General features: G+C 35.8%; 1 protein-coding gene across 1 annotated transcript; it reads right to left on the minus strand.

Annotated features, from left to right (window-relative positions):
* Nucleotides 1-1488: 1488 nt before the first annotated feature.
* Nucleotides 1489-9067, minus strand: LOC149216446 (disease resistance protein Roq1-like). The gene is made up of 3 exons (XM_089391202.1): nt 8486-9067; nt 7244-8348; nt 1489-1926 (listed from the first exon to the last, which is right to left on the minus strand). Exons 1-3 carry the CDS (start codon nt 8998-9000, stop codon nt 1552-1554), a joined length of 1995 nt encoding a protein of 664 aa, XP_089247328.1. The 5' UTR covers nt 9001-9067; the 3' UTR covers nt 1489-1551.
* Between the last annotated feature and the right edge of the window lie 9122 nt (nt 9068-18189).

Raw genomic sequence — 18189 nt, forward strand, 5'->3', positions numbered from 1 at the left:
ACACTTCCAACAGAGGGCTTCCTAATCTGAGGACTTCCAAATTTTTGAAGGACTCAACATCAAAAGCGAACTCTTTTAAGTTTGTATCGAACAAATTTAATTTTTTCAGAGACAGTTGACGTACAACTTCCGGCGGCAATAATTCCATCTGGGGACAACCTGAGAGATCTAAGCATTCAAGCCCAGAGAGATTTCCAAGTGTTTTAGTGGACATGGTCAAACTGGAGCAACCCTTCAAATGCAGATGTCGAAGTTGTGGACTTGCCCATGAATTTGGAAGCCTCTCTAAATGTTTCCATCCACTGAGGTCGATGCCAGTGAGGTCTTTCAAATTCTCAAAAGAGTCTGGAAGCATCTCCAAACTTTTGCACAGTCCCAGATTGATATATTCTAGAGATGTCAACTTCCCCAAAGAATCTGGAAGCCTCTTTAAACTTTCACATCCACTGAGATTGATGTAATAGAGAGAAGTCAAATTCTCAAGAGAGTCCGGAAGCATCTCCAAACTTTTGCACAGTCCCAGATTGATAGATCTTAGAGATGTCAACTTCCCCAAAGAACCTGGAAGCCTCTTTAAACTTTCACATCCACTGAGATTGATGTCATAGAGAGAAGTCAAATTCTCAAAAGAGTCCGGAAGCATCTCCAAACTTTTGCACAGTCCCAGATTGATAGATCTTAGAGATGTCAACTTCCCCATAGAATCTGGAAGCCTCTTTAAACTTTCACATCCACTGAGATTGATGTCATAGAGAGAAGTCAAATTCTCAAAAGAGTCCGGAAGCATCTCCAAACTTTTGCACAGTCCCAGATTGATAGATCTTAGAGATGTCAACTTCCCCAAAGAATCTGGAAGCCTCTTTAAACTTTCACATCCACTGAGATTGATGTCATAGAGAGAAGTCAAATTCTCAAAAGAGTCCGGAAGCATCTCCAAACTTTTGCACAGTCTCAGATTGATATATTCGAGACATGTTAACTCTCCCAAAAAGTCTGGAAGACTCTTTAAACTTTCGCAACCAGTAAGGTTGATTTTTTTGACACGTTTGTCATACCTTAAGGAATCTGGAAGCATCTTCAAACAAGGGAACCCACTGAGGTCAATGTCTAACCCGGAGTGATGCTTGTATATGATGGCTGGGGTGCAACAGATTTTTGGGAAATTCAGCAAGCAATGTGGAAGCTTCTCCAATTTTTTGCACGAGTCTAGATTGATGAATTCGAGTTGTTTCAATTTCTCCATTGAATCTGGAAGCACCCTCAAACTTTTGCACAAACTAAGATTCAAGTATCGGAGATTTGTCAAATTCTCCAACGAATCTGGAAGCATCTCCAAATTTTCACAGCCAACCAAAGCGATGTGTTGAAGATCTCTCAAATCCCACAACGGATCTGGCATCCTCGTTAGACGAGCACTTTTCAGTACAATCTTTTCGAGATGCCGCAGCTTCCCTAATGATTTTGGCAACTCTAACAGTGGAGCATCAATATTCAACTGCAGCAACTGCTGAGGTGCCTGCAATGTTCACGTTTCAATAACTAAAAAGCTGATCAAATAACAATGATTCTCATTTGCAAATTACAGCATCTACGTCTACGTACCCAATTTTCGTCTCCCCGCCACAATCTTTCCAATTCCCTCCCGTTCACTTCTAAAACCCTTAAATATTTCATTGAAAAAGAAGGCAGGCATGAGCAGCGACAGTCATTCCAGCGGAGAGATATGAGGTTGCTTGATAGTATCCTCAGCTTCAACATTCTTTCTACAAAATCGCCTTCACCTTCGAGAATTTGCAACTTCTTGATTCGGAACTCCTTCTTACTGTTTAGTAGCTCTTCTAATTTTAGCCATTCCTCAGCGTGATCAGTATCTCTAGCGATATTGGACAGAGGGGCCATTCTCATTCCGCGCACTTCTATTGTTTCCTGTTAGTTATTTAAAATCAATAACGATTCATCATATGGTACACCGCACAGTCATTGAATAAACAATATTGAAAGTGGTACACCGCACAGTCATTGAATAAACAATATTGAAAGTTGTTTACACGGAAACATATAAGATTGCAGAATTGAAGCACTTACATATGTTGGTGTACATGCATTTAGACTAGCTGTGTTGCTGTACATGCACCTAAATTAGCTCCAGTTAACTTATTGCTTGCATGTGGCACATGTACACATTAACATAAGATAAAGCACACTTAGCTTTAGTTAATTTTAGTTATTGCATGTACAACTAAGCTTAACTTAGTTGCTTTTATGTATTTATTCTAAAACTAACATTGTAGAATCAATTTTTTTATTCTTTTCTCAATTCTTGCTCAGTTCCTTCCATCTCTTGCAAGCTTGTTTATTGTTTTGCAGATCTAGATCTGTGTATCTCAAAAATTTTACATGGTATCAGAGCACAGAGATTTGTAATTAGTGCACAAGCAATTTTATTTGCAGGTTCAGAAGATTGAAGCAACAACAAAGAATGGAGTCTAAATTGGAGTTTCCACAATCGGCAATTCTCACTCCATATAATTATTTCGAATGGAAGCCAAAAATTCAACTTCATTTCAGAAGTAGAGGCTTATTTCGAATAACCATGGAAACGGAAGTTGAACCAACATCGGCAATGGAGAAAACAAGATATTTCAATCGCATGGAGGAGGCCTTCGGCATCCTATGTTTATCTATTTCTCCGGAACTGCTATTTCATGTTGAATCATGTTCAACTCCAAATGAAGTATGGAAAATTTTGGAAGGATTGTTTGGAAAACATGATGACATGCAAGGTCACATTCTCGAAAATGAGTTAAACTCATTAGATCCGAGAAACTTTGAGAACATTCAAGATTTTTTCACAAGGTATAAAGCCTTGTTGGTTCAGCTGAAAGGATGCGGGATCGACAAATCCAAGCAAGAAAATCAGTTGATTCTTTCCATTTTATCAAAACTTGGTCCAGAGTATGCATTATTCATCTCTACATTCCACACAGTCAGATCTGCAACTGGTGCAGCTTGGAAGATGCCCTCATTGGATTCTTTTATTCAGTCTTTGATGCATGAGCAAGATAAGCTCATCAAAATGGGCACACTTAAAAATTCCAAAGCGCATGCACTTACTGTGCATGCAAAAGGAAAGGCAAATTCCAAAGACCATCAGAAAAGAAAAGGGAAGAAGGATCCTGATCCAAGAAAGGGAGGACATCCCAAACCCCCTGATGGATCACCTGGCTCAAAAGAAAGGAAAAGAACGAAAGGGAAATCAATGTGCAATTATTGCCACCGTGGTTTTCATCCTGAATCGGCATGCATGAAGAAGACTATAGATCTTATGGCGCAGACACTCCAGCAACACAATCTTGGAAACCACATTCCTGAGAATGCTAAGAAGAAGTCTGGAGAAAAAGCACCAGATCCAAGAGGTAACGGGCATGCTTTGATTGCTCTTCATTTTGCACCACAAGAATAGATCATCGATTCAGGAGCTTCACATCATATGGCTTCTTCAAAGGAATCATTTTCTTCTCTACATGCATACTCAGGTCCTCCCATTCTCATGGGGGATAATTCTGCAGTTGCAGCAACTAGACAAGGAAGAGTGCAATTCGAAGATGGAAGTTTTGAAAATGTCTTGCATATTCCAAGGCTTTCTGTGAATCTTCTCTCAGTGTATCAGATGACACACACAGGCAGCGGAATGAAAGTGGAATTTACCCCAGATTCCGTGAGCATTTATGACATGCAAACCAATTTGAAGATTGCATCTAGCAAGGTAAATGATCAATCTCGTATGTATACATTTTCTGATTTTGTTCCTCAATCAGATTCTATTTTGCTACTTATGCATGTAAATGAAGAAAGTAGGATTTGGCACGAGAGATTTGGGCACTTGAATTTCAGATATATGCAACAGCTTAGTAAGCAAGGGATGGTCAAAGAATTGCCAACCATTGAATTTTCAGATGGTGTTTGTAATGGATGTGCCCTTGGAAAGCATCCACAAGAAAAATTCGAGAAGGGGCATGCATGGAGAGCCTCTTCACCTTTGGAACTTGTACACAGTGATGTCATGGGTCCATTTCCGGTGCTTTCAAGGAGCAAAGCAAGATATGTGTTGTCATTTATAGATGATTACACGAGATTCACTTGGGTTTACTTCTTGAAACTCAAGTCTGAAGTTTTTCAACATCTAAAGATTTTCAAAGCGCATGCGGAAAATCAGTCTGGAAAACGCATCAAAATACTCCGCACAGATAATGGGACGGAATATGTCAACAAAGATATCAAGAATCTTTGTGATGAAGCAGGCATACAGTTGCAGCATACAGTTCCTTACACTCCACAGCAAAATGGCGTGGCTGAAAGGAAAAATCGATCTTTGAAAGAGATGGCTAATTGCATGTTGCATGCAAGATCTCTTCCGTCGAAATTGTGGGCCGAAGCTATTAATTGTGCCTCATACATCCAGAACAGATCTCCTTATAAATCTGTTACTGGAAAAACACCTTTTGAGGCTTGGACTGGCATGCAACCTGAAGTTAGTCATTTCCGCATTTTTGGATCTCGAGCATGGGCCCGCATTCCTCCAGAGAAGAGAAAGGCTTTGGAGCCTCAAAGCAAAGCATGCATGTTTGTTGGATATTCTGATGAAGTCAAAGGGTACAGATTGCTTGATATCCACACTGAAGAGCTCTTTATTGAAAGGAGTGTAAAGTTTGACGAAGATATTTCGCATGCATCAGTAGATGAACTTGTTACCAAATTTTCATCACCACTCATTGATGAGTATGCAGATGAAACTTCAGACCAGCATTCTGATGAAGATGAGTCTTTTCCTGTGACCCCTGTTAGACCACCAGTTGTTGAACATCGAGATCATACTTCTGCATGTAGTTCGGAAGATTCTCGATTACCTTCAACACAAAAATGGCGTAGCATGAGTGATATCCTTGATGATCATGCCTCTATCCCTTTGTTTGAGGAAGATCCACAAGCATTCTTAGCTATGGAGCCATCCATGCCCATGCATGCTTATATGATGCATGGATCTGATCCACAAACTTATGCAGAAGCAAATGGGCATCCTGAATGGGAAGCCGCCATGGATGAGGAATATAACTCTCTCATTGAGAACCAGACTTGGGATTTGGTTCTGATACCTTCAAATCGCAAACTTGTGAGATGCAAGTGGGTTTACCGGACCAAGAAAGCATCAAATGGCCAGTGAGTCGATATAAGGCACGATTGGTAGCAAAAGGTTTTCAGCAAGTACATGGTGTTGACTATGATGAGACTTTTGCTCCAGTGGCAAAAATGGATTCCATTCGGCTAGCTCTCTCCATTGCAGCAGCAAGAGGGTGGGAGGTGCATCATATGGATGTGAAGAATGCCTTTCTTCATGGTGATATCGAGGAAGAAATCTACATGGAGCAGCCACCGGGATACATGCAGAATTCATCTCTGGTATGCAAACTAAAGAAGTCTCTCTATGGCCTCAAGCAGGCACCTAGAGCATGGTATGCAAAGATGGATTCTTATTTGTTATCTCAAAATTTTGTATGCTGCAAATCTGATTCAATGTTTATTTTCTGAAGAAAATTGACTCCTTGTTGATCATAGTACTCTACGTAGATGATCTTTTGATAACTGGTAGTTCAGCTTCTGTCATTACTAACATCAAAACTGTATTGCATAAGCGGTTTTCTATGACAGACATGGGCTTGCTAAATTTCTTCCTTGGACTAGAGATCCAACAGCGTGATTCTGGCATTACCATTTCTCAACCAAAATATGTCAGAGATCTTTTGCACGATTTCACATGAGTGACTGCAAGCCAGCAGCCACACCTTTCTTATCAGGGATAAAGCTTGAGAATGGCAAAGACACACCATTGGTTGATTGTACATTGTATCGCCAGCTTGTGGGAAGTCTTTTTTATCTCATTCACTCTCGTCCTGATCTCTCCTATGTTGTCGGAGCAGTTTCCAGATACATGCAGGAACCACATGAGTTACACTGGAATGCTGCAAAGCGCATCCTTCGATATGTCCAGGGGACAATCACCTATGGGATTCATTATACAGCCAATTGTTCTTTGAATCTCATCGGGTTCACAGATTCAGACTGGGCTGGCAATACCATTGATCGCAAGTCTACTTCCGGTTATGTACTTAGTTTGGGATCCGGCCCAATTTGTTGGTCAAGTAAGAAGCAGGCTACCATTGCTTTATCATCAGTAGAGGCCGAGTATAGAGGAGCAGTCAATGCCACTATTCAAGCAATTTGGCTACAACATTTCCTATCTGAGTTTGGGATTAGTGTCCATCATCCAACTGTCATCTGGTGCGATAATCAAAGTACGCTAAAGTTTTGCAGAGATCCAGTGCAGCAGCAGCGTACCAAACACATCGAGATCCACATGCACTTCATTAGAGAACTCATTCATGATGGGATCATCGATCTTCAGTACTGTCCTAGTTCCGAGCATATTGTTGACATCTTCACCAAGACTTTCACTGAGCAGAAGTTTCGATTCTTGCGAGATCGTCTCAGGGTGAAGGACACAACTGCCTAGCAGTTGTCTTTTCTCTACTTTTGCATTATATTTTGAGGGGGGGTTTTCTTCCCACTGGGTTTTCCCTCTTTCCTCCTTTTTATGCATTGTATATGAGTACCTAAAATGGCCGTGTTGCCGGGACTCATTCATTTTGCATCACACTCACCTAAGTTATGCTTAGGGGGGGGTGTTGGTGTACATGCACTTAGACTAGTTGTGTTGGTGTACATGCACCTAGATTAGCTCAAGTTAACTTATTGCTTGCATGTGGCACATGTACACATTAACAAAAGATAAAGCACACTTAGTTTTAGTTAGCTTTAGTTATTGCATGTACAACTAAGCTTAACTTAGTTGCTTTTATGTATTTATTCTAAAACTAATATTGTAGAATCAATTTTTTTATTCTTTTCTCATTTCTTGCTGGCTTCCTTCCTTCTCTTGCAAGCTTGTTTATTGTTTTGCAGATCTAGATCTGTGTATCTCAAAAATCTTACATCGGTGATCTAGATCTGTGTATCTCAAAAATCTTACATCGGTGATCTAGATCTGTGTATCTCAAAAATCTTACATCGGTGTGTTTCCTGTTAGTTATTTAAAATCAATAACGATTCATCATATGGTACACCGCACAGTCAATATTGAAAGTTGTTTACACGGAAACATATAAGATTGCAGGATTGAAGCACTTACATATAAGGATTGCTCCAAGAGATCGAAAATTTCTCTGAACGTGCCGCGCCATATACGGATCGGCAAATTTCTTTCTTGGGCGATCTTTCTTCCCATGAGTACGAGAAGATCATGCATTCTTATAATATTTTCTTTTTCTGTGTCCAACTCTACAAGACACTTGTCCTGTAGAGTTTTAAGACGACCCGCCGAACCTTTCCAACCTGAGCCATTCCAAACTTTAATCCACTTATTGCTTTCTTCTCCTATGCAAAAACAGGCCATATCCAAAAATATTTGCTTCTCCTGTTCATTGAGCGAATCATAACTAACTCTGAGGCTCTTCTGCAAACCTTTAGGAAGTTCTTGGCCAAGTATATCCAATAGGTCTTGCCACTCAGATATGCTATTTTTCCCATGTAGCAAAGCCCCCAGCACTTTCAGAGATAGTGGCAATCCACCGCAGGTCTTTAAAAAGCGATCTACAATATTATTAAATTCTGGTGGTGAATGTGGCGTTGAAAAAGCATGAAAGCAAAAAAGCTCTCGGGAGTATTCTTTATCAAGTTCCTTTAAGTGATAAATGAAGAACTCTTCGATGTCTGCATTTCTAAGAACCTGCTTGTCCCGAGTTGTAACCAAAAGCAAGCTACTGGGGTGAAGTACATTCTTTATTGGCAAGAAGAAATCCAGTTGATCAACATTATCTATATCATCTAATACTATGAGAGAGTAACAATTGGACAGGTTCCTCTCAAGTTGTCCCAACCCTTCGGCGGAACTCGGAATTTCGATATCTATACCTTTAAGGTCTTTAATAAGATTCCTCTGTAAAGATGGTAATGACATTTTCGCCATATCGAACAAAAAAGAGGATCCTTCGTAAATTGATCTGTTAGCATTGAAGAATTGCTTGGCCACTGTGGTTTTTCCAACTCCTCCGGATCCCACAATCCCCACAACCTTGCATGCCTGCTCGTCCTTCTGCCGGTCACGTTGCACACGCCATTCAAACTCTTCTACTTTTTGTTGGAGACCGGTTGGATGTTTTGCCACAAACAAGGGTGGTTTTGGAACCTTTTTCACAACGCTTTGCACAACCTCATGCAAGAGCTCGAGTTCGCCCCTGGAAATTCATTGAGAGAGAGGTGAAATAACGAGTGAGAAAAGCACCCAAGTTGTCATATATCTACGTAAATCAATAAAATACCCTATGGAGATTAAAAATTTGTAACACAGATTGGGACAATGGTAGATCCTCACCCTTTAAACTTGGCCAGCTCCAAGCCGCTTATTTCTGAAGCATAAGAAAGAGCATTTCTCCAATTCTGGACTTTTTGGATGCCATATCCCCATTTCTCTTCGAGTTCGCGCAGGGCTACAGCGTACGGTCCAGATTGATCTTTGCCCGTCCACCGGAGATGAGCAGGCTTGACGTCGAGAAATACAGGAAGAAGGGTAGCCCGGTCGGACTTGTCGGACTCAACCATGAGGAGCAGCTCATCCAGGCACCAATTCGATTGGGCATAATTCTTAGTGAAAAGCGCCACATGAACACTCGCGCCTCGAATAGCGTCTTCTAATTGCGAGGTAATGGGATCTCCAACCTGCATTTCCAGCTTGTCAAGGAAGGCTCGCACTCCACGATCAGCAAGGTTGCGATAGAGAGCGGTGGCGAAGGTGTCCTTGCTATCAGGCCCACGATGGCTGATAAAAGCATCGTGGCACCGGGAGTAAGAATTTGACGCAGAGCAGGCCGAGGACGAAGCATCTGCCATTGAAATTGAAATTGAAACCTGGATGGATAAAAATAAAAAGATAAAATGATCTGCAGGCACGGAGATAGAAGAGTGAAATTGCGTGGGAGCCGATGCTTTGGGTGTACATACATAAAATACTTCACAAAGGAAACCTCCACTCGATTGAAGAAATGCGCGCATATGATGTGATGTTGATGTAGCCAAGTTGCGCATGTGATGTGATGTTGATGTCCCTTTGCGTTCCGCGTTTCTGCTGTTTACCTATTTTTTCTCCGAGGAAAGGTGTTGTGGTGATTAAAGAGGCTACAATTTTATCTGGATTCGGAAATGAATTTAGTACCATTAATCCGAAATGAGTTTAGTACCATTAAATTTTTTGTACGCTATTTAAAATTTCGAAGTAGAATAGCTGTAACTCGTTTTTCCATTAGTTTTTGAGTAAAATATACTCTCCTAAACTCTCGCAAGAGAAAATACTTCAAGAACGTTGATTTCTGTTTATAATGAACACTAATATATGTGAATTTGATGAGAAAACTGCTCCAAAGAACTAGAAGAATCTACCATTGGAATTGGAATTTAGATACATAGGAATAACAAAATATGATGATGTGCAAATATCAATACATAAGGGGGAGAGGAATAAAATGTTTGTTTCCTTATCATCCAAACGGAAGCTCTACACATTTGAAAGAAGATGCATATTGGATATCAATATCACTTTATATGAGTATCTTGCATCATGCCATAATTGTGATTTGCGCATACGCATATCTAGGTGTAAATATCACTTTACATGGGTATCTTGCATCATGCTATAATTGTGATTTGCGTTAACTTTTTCTCTTTTAGGAGACTAAATAGCATTTTTATCATGTATAATTTTTTGAGCCCAGGTTCCTTCCATGATGGTAGAAAGAAAATTTGGAGAGAGTTAAAATGTTATGATAAAGATATGGCAAGAAAATTTTGGTGTAATAATAGTTTAATGACTTTATTTGAATTTTTGACAATTATATAATTAGTATTATTATTATCTAATTTTAAGGTTGCCATTAAGTTAGACACCAAATTGGTGTATAAGGCGCTATGTACAAATTGGTGTACAAGACTCCATGTATTTGGCTGCTAAAGTCTACAAAGGGATACATACTCTAAGGCATACATACTCTACCATCCTCCGGTTTTGAACCTATGACTTCTTAGGAGGAACCACATGCTCTTAACCATTAAGCTCACTCAAGTCGTTTAATTGACATTAATATCCATCTATTCATCTTTAAATTCATATATGATGTTGAACTTAACTTTCTTTAGAAAGAAAGTAACATTGGCCTAAGCATTTTATTTAACTCTTATGAAATTTTCCAAGGCCGACAAATCCATGGTTATATATATATATATATATATATATATATATATATATATATATATATATATATATATATATATATATATATATATATATATATATATATATATATATTCAATCCTTTGCTACAAAGTCTTTGTGCAATTCACTTACAAAAGAATTTTTTTAGAGGAGCATAATCATATAGAAATATATTGCAACAAATTATCTGTTGGACTAGATAAGAATGGAGAGGAGAAGTAAAAAAAATGCATCAAATCAATGGTTATCCATGGCATTAACCTTCCTTATGATTAGTAAGTACTTGGCATTGAGGGTTTAAAATGGGGCATAGGTGAGGATACAAACTAATGCAATCATGGGATGTGGTGAGGAGATATTTCCCATTGGCGAGAAGATATGTCGGTGTTCTTACAAGTTGAAAAAAATGATGTTGTATAATGAAAGACATGCTTATGATACATTGGACACAAGGGACTTGACTAATTTTGAGGCACATGCATTTGTGATACAAATCCTATTGTATATTGTCTTATATACCTGGTTCCACCACTATTCTTTTTTCTTTTGTGGCATATGGAACTGCCCTCAAGGTGTTAATCCCCTATCCGAAGTTGGTAAAAATATATATTCTCAAATGGGACAAAAAAATGTTGACAATAATGAAGATTCAACATCTCGGCCTTCAACTAAAAAAATAGTCAACAAATATTTAATGAAGTAGAAGTCAATATCTTTCTTGCACTATTCATGGATTCCCCTAGAAGAGTTTGAGAAGTTTTTCAACGCATACCCATGTATGCCATGATAAGAATAAACAGCTTTCATTGAAAAATTGATTCTATGAATATTTGAGAGGAGGCATGGGCTCCAATTTGATCAAAGTGGATAGTTGTGGATAGAATCATTGATAGCAAGATGTCTAGAGAAAACTTGTCAAAATTTATTTTTTTGAAGCATCATAGGTAGGGCATGCATTTCTTGAGGAAGGGCATACATTTCTTGAGATGGGGTGTGCATTTCTTGAGGTAGAGTTTGTATTTCCTTAGGTAGGGTGTGCATTTCTTGACGTGGGGTGTGAATTTTGTGATGCAAAACATGCAATTTGTGGGTGAGGATTTGCATTTCTTATGGTGACTCGCAACAATCTTTATTTTTTGGTTTGTAACCTACTTTACATTTCATTTGTCTACATCAGCCAAAAGATACTTGGTATCATTTGGATCATAGTTTCTCTCCAAATTGTAAATCTTCCAAATGTAAAACTATTCTCATTTTTTATTTTATTAAAATCTTGATTTAATCTCTATAAAATATCTATGAAATATTTTTAAAAGTATTAAGGATAGAGGGTTTAGATATATCTCAGAAGTAATTATAACATTTTTTTCTTTTATACATTTTTATCGTTTAGATTTAAATTAAAAAAAAAAATTATAAACTTGAATTAGAATAAAATATTCATAAAATATTTTGATTGTGAAATGAGTTATGGTTTTTTGGGCATGTGGTATTGATAAGCCATGGTATTGGCCCATGATATTGTAGAAAATTCTATTTACAAGTCAATAATATCCTCATTAAAGCGAGGGTGAATATTCATAATTAATAATTTTGTTGTATTGTAAGTTTATTGTAAATATAAAGTAGTTTATTGTAAATATAAATTTTTTATGTTCTTATTAATTAAATTTAAATATGGTTACAAAATCATTATTAGTCTCTCCCAAGGTAGGACTCTAGTAATAGGAGCGAGGGTGAATATTCATAATTAATAATTTTGTCGTATTGTAAGTTTATTGTAAATATAAAGTTTTTAGGTGTTTATTAATTAAATTTAAATATGGTTAGAAAATCATTATTAGTCTCTCCCAAAGTAGGACTCTAGTAATAGATATTCTCATTGACCATTATTAGTTTAGCATTGACCAATGCAAGTTCTTATAATGTTTAACTTTGAAAATTAAATATTTTTTTCAATATTATTTAAAAATTTCTTTTTCAAACATTTTATTGAACTACAATTTCAAGGCCTTATTATAGCAGTTGCATAATATAATGTCATGTGGATAACTGCATCACATATTTTATGTCATAATTTATGGATATTGTTCCATATTCATGTATGATTTCTAAATATTTGTGTAGTGATTTTTCTAATCCAAAAATAAAATCCTTGAAAATAGCTCATACTCAAGTAAATAACATATTTACCATTAGTTACTTCCTACCATGGCTGAAGAAAGCCTTTGCATAAAAAGTCAATAGAAATAAGATGTAAATAAATATACTTATCATACTAAGATTCATAAAAGAAAATATTTCATTGGTCATACTCATAATATTAAATTAATATGATTTAAAATTATCTTTGCGAGCTATTATTATTTATTTAATTTTAATTTCCTTGTGTTTTCTCATTATGATGTGTATTAGAGCCATTATTTAATTAGATATGCTTATATTATGCCTACAGTTTTCTCTCATATTGGGTTGTAAAGCGCCTCTTGACGCTATTATTAACTAATTTCGTAAACATTTAGAAAATTATATTTTTCTATTATACATTTTCATGTTAGACTTTAAAAACCAAACTAAAAACTATAATAGTGCATTCCATAATCTACAATTCTTCAAGGGGGTGGTAGATAATGTTACAGCTTCACCTAAGGCCCATATAGGGTATTTCACAATTCCATGAGATTGAATCCACAATGTAGATGATTTAACATCTATCATTTTGTGGCAAGTGCTGCATGGGTCTATTGTCTATTGTATATGTGATTTAACAGTTCTTTCATTCAAGCTTAAACACATAGTCCAAGGCCTCTATACAAGAAAATGCAGAGAATCACACCTGTGGATTTTGAACATTGGCTTAGTGACAATCCAGACCAGTTCAATCTTTCAATTGGTCTTCCAACAATTCCATGCTCTTCTTCTTTATAATTATTTTACTCGATTGCTCCTCTAGGACCACTCTTCTCCCCATAAATGTGTCCATTTTCTTTCTCCTCTTCCATTTGACATCCAGAATTCTCGTTGTGTGTTCTTTTCCTATCTATTTGTCTTCTTTGATTTCTCTTTTATTCCCCTGTTGGCCCCTCTCCTTTCTTCTAGAGGAAGCCACTACCTTGTCTTGATCCATGAGGAAGGTATAGGGATAGACAATGTCCTTCACCCATGTTGCACAATCTGAAACATCAAAACCTATCAGTGCAAGCAAGTGAATGGTCAAGGTGATGTTAAGTGGATTTAAAAGAGGTTGGTATGGCCCTGCTCATGGAACACCACAAGCAACCCCCTCAGAGCATTGAATCTATGTACCCATTTCGTCAACCATCCACCAAATTATTTTCACATAAATTTACAAATGTTTAAATTCACACAATGATAAGTGCAGTGAAAAAAGTTGATATAGGCTATACTTAAAATTGATTACAAAATAGAAAAAAATATTGTCACACAACAACACACACACACACACACACACACATATATATATATAATAAATAACTGTGTAGATATAGATGTATGGAAAAAAAAGAAAAATAATGAAACCCATCTAAAAACCAAATTTATCAACATGTAATTATTTATTATTTAATAAAAAAATTAATATATAATCTAAAATTTAATAATTAAAATATTATAATTATATATATATATATATATATCTATATACATATATATATATATATATATATATATATTATTAAAAGATAAAATACCTTAGCTTTTATCATGTAAAGTGAATTTACCATTTAAACTAATATATCTCACTGTAAATAATTGTTTCTTTACCTTATAAAATCTAATGAGGTCGTCTAACGAGATGGAGGAATTGTCCAGACGGCTAAAAGTCGTCGAAATTTGACAAAAAAATTTCAAAAAAATCTTGTAGAGACAGTGTTTGAATCATGTTTTTTAATGGTGGAAATAGATTCAGCGCCATCAAAAAAGTCTAGGACACCTAAAATTTTGAAATTTAACAATTATAACTTGGATTTACAAAAATCTTTGCCAATTTTTTTCTAAATATAACGAAAATTTCCATAACGCTTTGAGCAACTCCTCCACCAAAGAAATAAAGTTAAAGTATCTTCTACGTTTAATAAAGAAATAAAGTTAAAGTAGCTTTACACTTAAATTCCACTCAACTTTAAAGGAGAAAAGCCAAGGTATCTTCTCATCTAACAAAGACTTTTGATTTATATAATCTATGCTAAATGGTAATGGCCAAAGACTTTTGATTTATATAATCTATGCTAATTGGTAATGGCCAACACCGATTTGACATTGATAAAGAAAAAGTGTCGCATCATTTGAAATTATGTTTAAAAATGACAAAAGAGAAATTATGACACTATGGGCACCAAGTCGAAGCAAGTCTTTTGAACATCTCTCCATTTGCATGCGTTTAAATTAAATAAATCTGTATTTCACATCATAAAAGTTAGGTGTTTATGCACCGTCAACAAAAAGTGGTTAGCATTATCCATGGTTTGAAAAAATATCCTTTCTTCCAATGTCAAGCTCAGTTTTAAACACAAGTCAAGTCATGTGTATATATGTTGATTCGCATGTGTTTTTTTTTAATGTTCAATATCTTTTTTTCATTTACTATTTTTTTTTTAATCATTGTGTAACTTTAATTATTAGATTTTCTTTTGAACCTCTCTCCATGTGCATGCATTTAAATTAAATAAATTTGTATTTCGCATCATAAAAGTGAGGTGTCATGTAATTTTAATTACTAGTTTTTTTTTTAAACATTTCCCAAAAAGTATGATGAGTGTCCGATTAATGATTTTAAACCATTTTCTAATGTTTTAGCAATTGTTTAAATTAGAATTTATTTTTATCTCACAATTAGTAGACTAGATAAAATTTTATGACCATTTATAATTTTAGTAGTGGTTTAGTTATTATTAGTAAACCATTTGCTATTAAATTTTTTGCATTTAGTAACATTTTAGGAGTTTGAACATTTGTTGCATCTGAAAACAAAATTGAGTATATGGATTATTGTTACTTAGTTGGATTTAGATCTCATCATCAAAAACGTAGTCTCATGATCAAAGATTCGGTTAATCATTGGCAATGCACATGATTTGAAGCACACGAATGAGATTTCATGCTTTCAATCATGAGATATATTTATGATAAAATGCATACATCTTTGTGTATTGGCTTTCTCTTGAAGGGATTGAGTTTCCTATCGAGGCACACATCCTATATTCCAGGTGTAAGTAATTGGAGATCCACAAGTTTAGGATCAAGCAGTTACGGGATGTAGGCCTCCCTTCTGTATTGTAAGCTTTATAAAAAGATGTTGTAATGATATGTGGAGGGGCAAGAGGGGCAAAGTGATGAGAAAGCAAAGAAGAAGAGGATAATAGAATTTGAATTCATACTTGTAATTATGAACTTTTGAATTAATTAATAGAATGTCATTGTACTAATATTTCAAGCCAATCCTTTGTGTGTGTAATTTTCTTATAACATTGTAATTCTCTGCAACGCAAGGCAATTGCTAGGGACCCTCAACTTGGCCTATGTTACAATTATATTATCTAGTTAGGATAGATAGATATACTTAATTTCTTATCTCGGTGATTTGTTTACATATCGAGTTCACTTTGCAATCATCCTTTGTAATTAGACTAGTACATTTCATTTACTGTTGGTATTCCTTATCTAGGTAATCAATTGATGTATTTGATTCCTTAGCTGACAATACCCAAGATGTAGTCTGCGGTTTACTTACTTTGCATTTGTAGTTGCATCCATCCCTATCGTCATCCACTAAATTAAACTAATTGTGATTACTCGAACACTCTGAACAAGTGAAACTTGTAATCATAAAGAAGCAATTCTGGTAAGATGTTATTATGGTGTATACCTTTATGGTTAATTCCTTAAGTATATGCTCTAATATTACACATACAATTTTTTCATCTCACAAGCCTACCCATACTTTCATCTGTAGTTGCATATATGACATCCCCTGCATTAATTATGACCTTTATAAAAAAAAAAAAAATGCAATTGAGCATCTCAATGCAATATATTATTGCTTGTGGAAACTTTGTCTTAATATAATAAAAATCATTACTGGTGAAATTCGTTCTTATTTCGATCATGGTGCCAAGTTTTTCATGAATACTTTGTTTAATGTTAATCATGCTTCAACACTATAATTAATTCCAAAGCTAAAATAGGCATATATTCATGCTTGAAATAAATTAATTTTGTATTAATGATTTAATTAAGTATAATTAATTAAGTTTTAGTATTATAATTAATAATTAATTATTAATTATAATACTGATAATTAAATATTTATTTGATTATTAAAAATACAAGGAGAAGGGACAAAAGCCAGAGTTTGAGGGATGGAGTCTAACACGAATTTCTGTAACCATTCTATCTAATTTGATGTCAAGAACTTGACCCCCCCCCCCCCCTTCCCCCCCCACCAAGATTGAAAGGGTTGCTCAGATATAATCTTGACATTAATGCAAAGACAATTCTACTTTTCTAATATCAATATTAATGCAAAGACAATTCCACTATTCTAATCTCATATCTAATCTCAACTTTTATACCACTTGGGGGCAAATGTAACTAAGAATAGGACTTGGGTCTATTAATACATAAATGTATTAGTTAAGAATAGAACCATCAATTTCCACCATTGTGGATTGATGCTCTACTTGGAGTCCATCCAACACTTCATTAATGTGCGACACGTTCCTAGCCACATCATTGACTGTAGAGGCGTCCTGAAGGTGTTGTAAATTTTGCACAGACTCAAACTTGTTGTAGGGACAATTTCACAATAAATGAGGTTCTCCACAACCCCAACATATTAGAGGCTCCTTCTCCTTACCATCTCGTCATTGAGAAACTTCATCTTGTTTATACCTATCTTTGGGTTGACTTAGTGTTTTGGCTGTCAAATTGTTGTTTTTGCTCCAATTTTGATTCTGACTATGCTTTCCTTGTTTTTTAATTGGCCCAAACTTGCCACTTTTTATGTTAGGTCCCTATAATACTAGTGATTCCCCCATTACTATTGTCATTGTAGCCCTTATTGTTATTATTGTGCCCCTATTGTCCCCATATTGTTATTAGTGTGCCCCATAGAAGCCCACTATTGTTATTGTTGTGCCCTTATATTATTATTGTTATGTCGGCTTTGATTATATTGTGACCCCTTAGACTCCTATATATAGAAAGGAGGTTTAGTCATTTGTATCATCCAAGAATTGTTCATTTGTGTAATGTAAAGGAGGTTTCCCCCTCGAAGAGGTTAATTTTGAAGTCGTTGATATATCTTTTTTATATTTTTGTGAGCTATTTCATAACATTTGGTATCAGAGCTTTGGGTTCTAAGGTTTCACTACTCCAAATAGGTCATCGTGTTATTTTTGCTATAAATTTTTTTCTACCACGTTTCAGAAGCTATAAAAAAACCATTTGAGCCGAAATATCGATGATCCTCGAGTCCGAATTTCAGATCTTGTCTCGCTATATTTTCAGAGATATGATCTAAGGACATTAGGGTCTTTGCGAGCTCCCAAATTACATCCCGAACAGGTGACCTTGAGAAAATCGTCATAACTTTACCTTTGAGTATCAGATTGAAATTTCATAAGAAGTTACAAAAAGAGGACGGACTTTAGTTTTCTTTGCATTGGTTTCAAGTCTGAAGGTTGAAATAGTGATATGTAGCACTTCGTACAAGTTCGCCCTACTGAAAAAGCATATAAGCAGGTCATCTTGGGAGATTAGGCATAAATATTTCTTGGAGAATCCAATTTCGATTA

Source organism: Pinus tabuliformis, chromosome 1_1 (assembly GCF_031772625.1).
Source record: "Pinus tabuliformis cultivar Carrire ecotype Pingquan chromosome 1_1, CPIR1, whole genome shotgun sequence".
Lineage (NCBI taxonomy): Eukaryota > Viridiplantae > Streptophyta > Pinopsida > Pinales > Pinaceae > Pinus > Pinus tabuliformis.

Excerpts from the sequence above, each read along its gene's own strand:
- LOC149216446 (XM_089391202.1), bottom strand. The coding sequence starts at position 9,000 with ATGGCAGATGCTTCGTCCTCGGCCTGCTCTGCGTCAAATTCTTACTCC. Across the intron at positions 8,349-8,485 it reads GAGCTGGCCAAGTTTAAAGG|GGGCGAACTCGAGCTCTTGC; the intron begins GTGAGGATCTAC and ends ATGAATTTCCAG. Across the intron at positions 1,927-7,243 it reads TCTTGGAGCAATCCTTATAT|GAAACAATAGAAGTGCGCGG; the intron begins GTAAGTGCTTCA and ends AATAACTAACAG.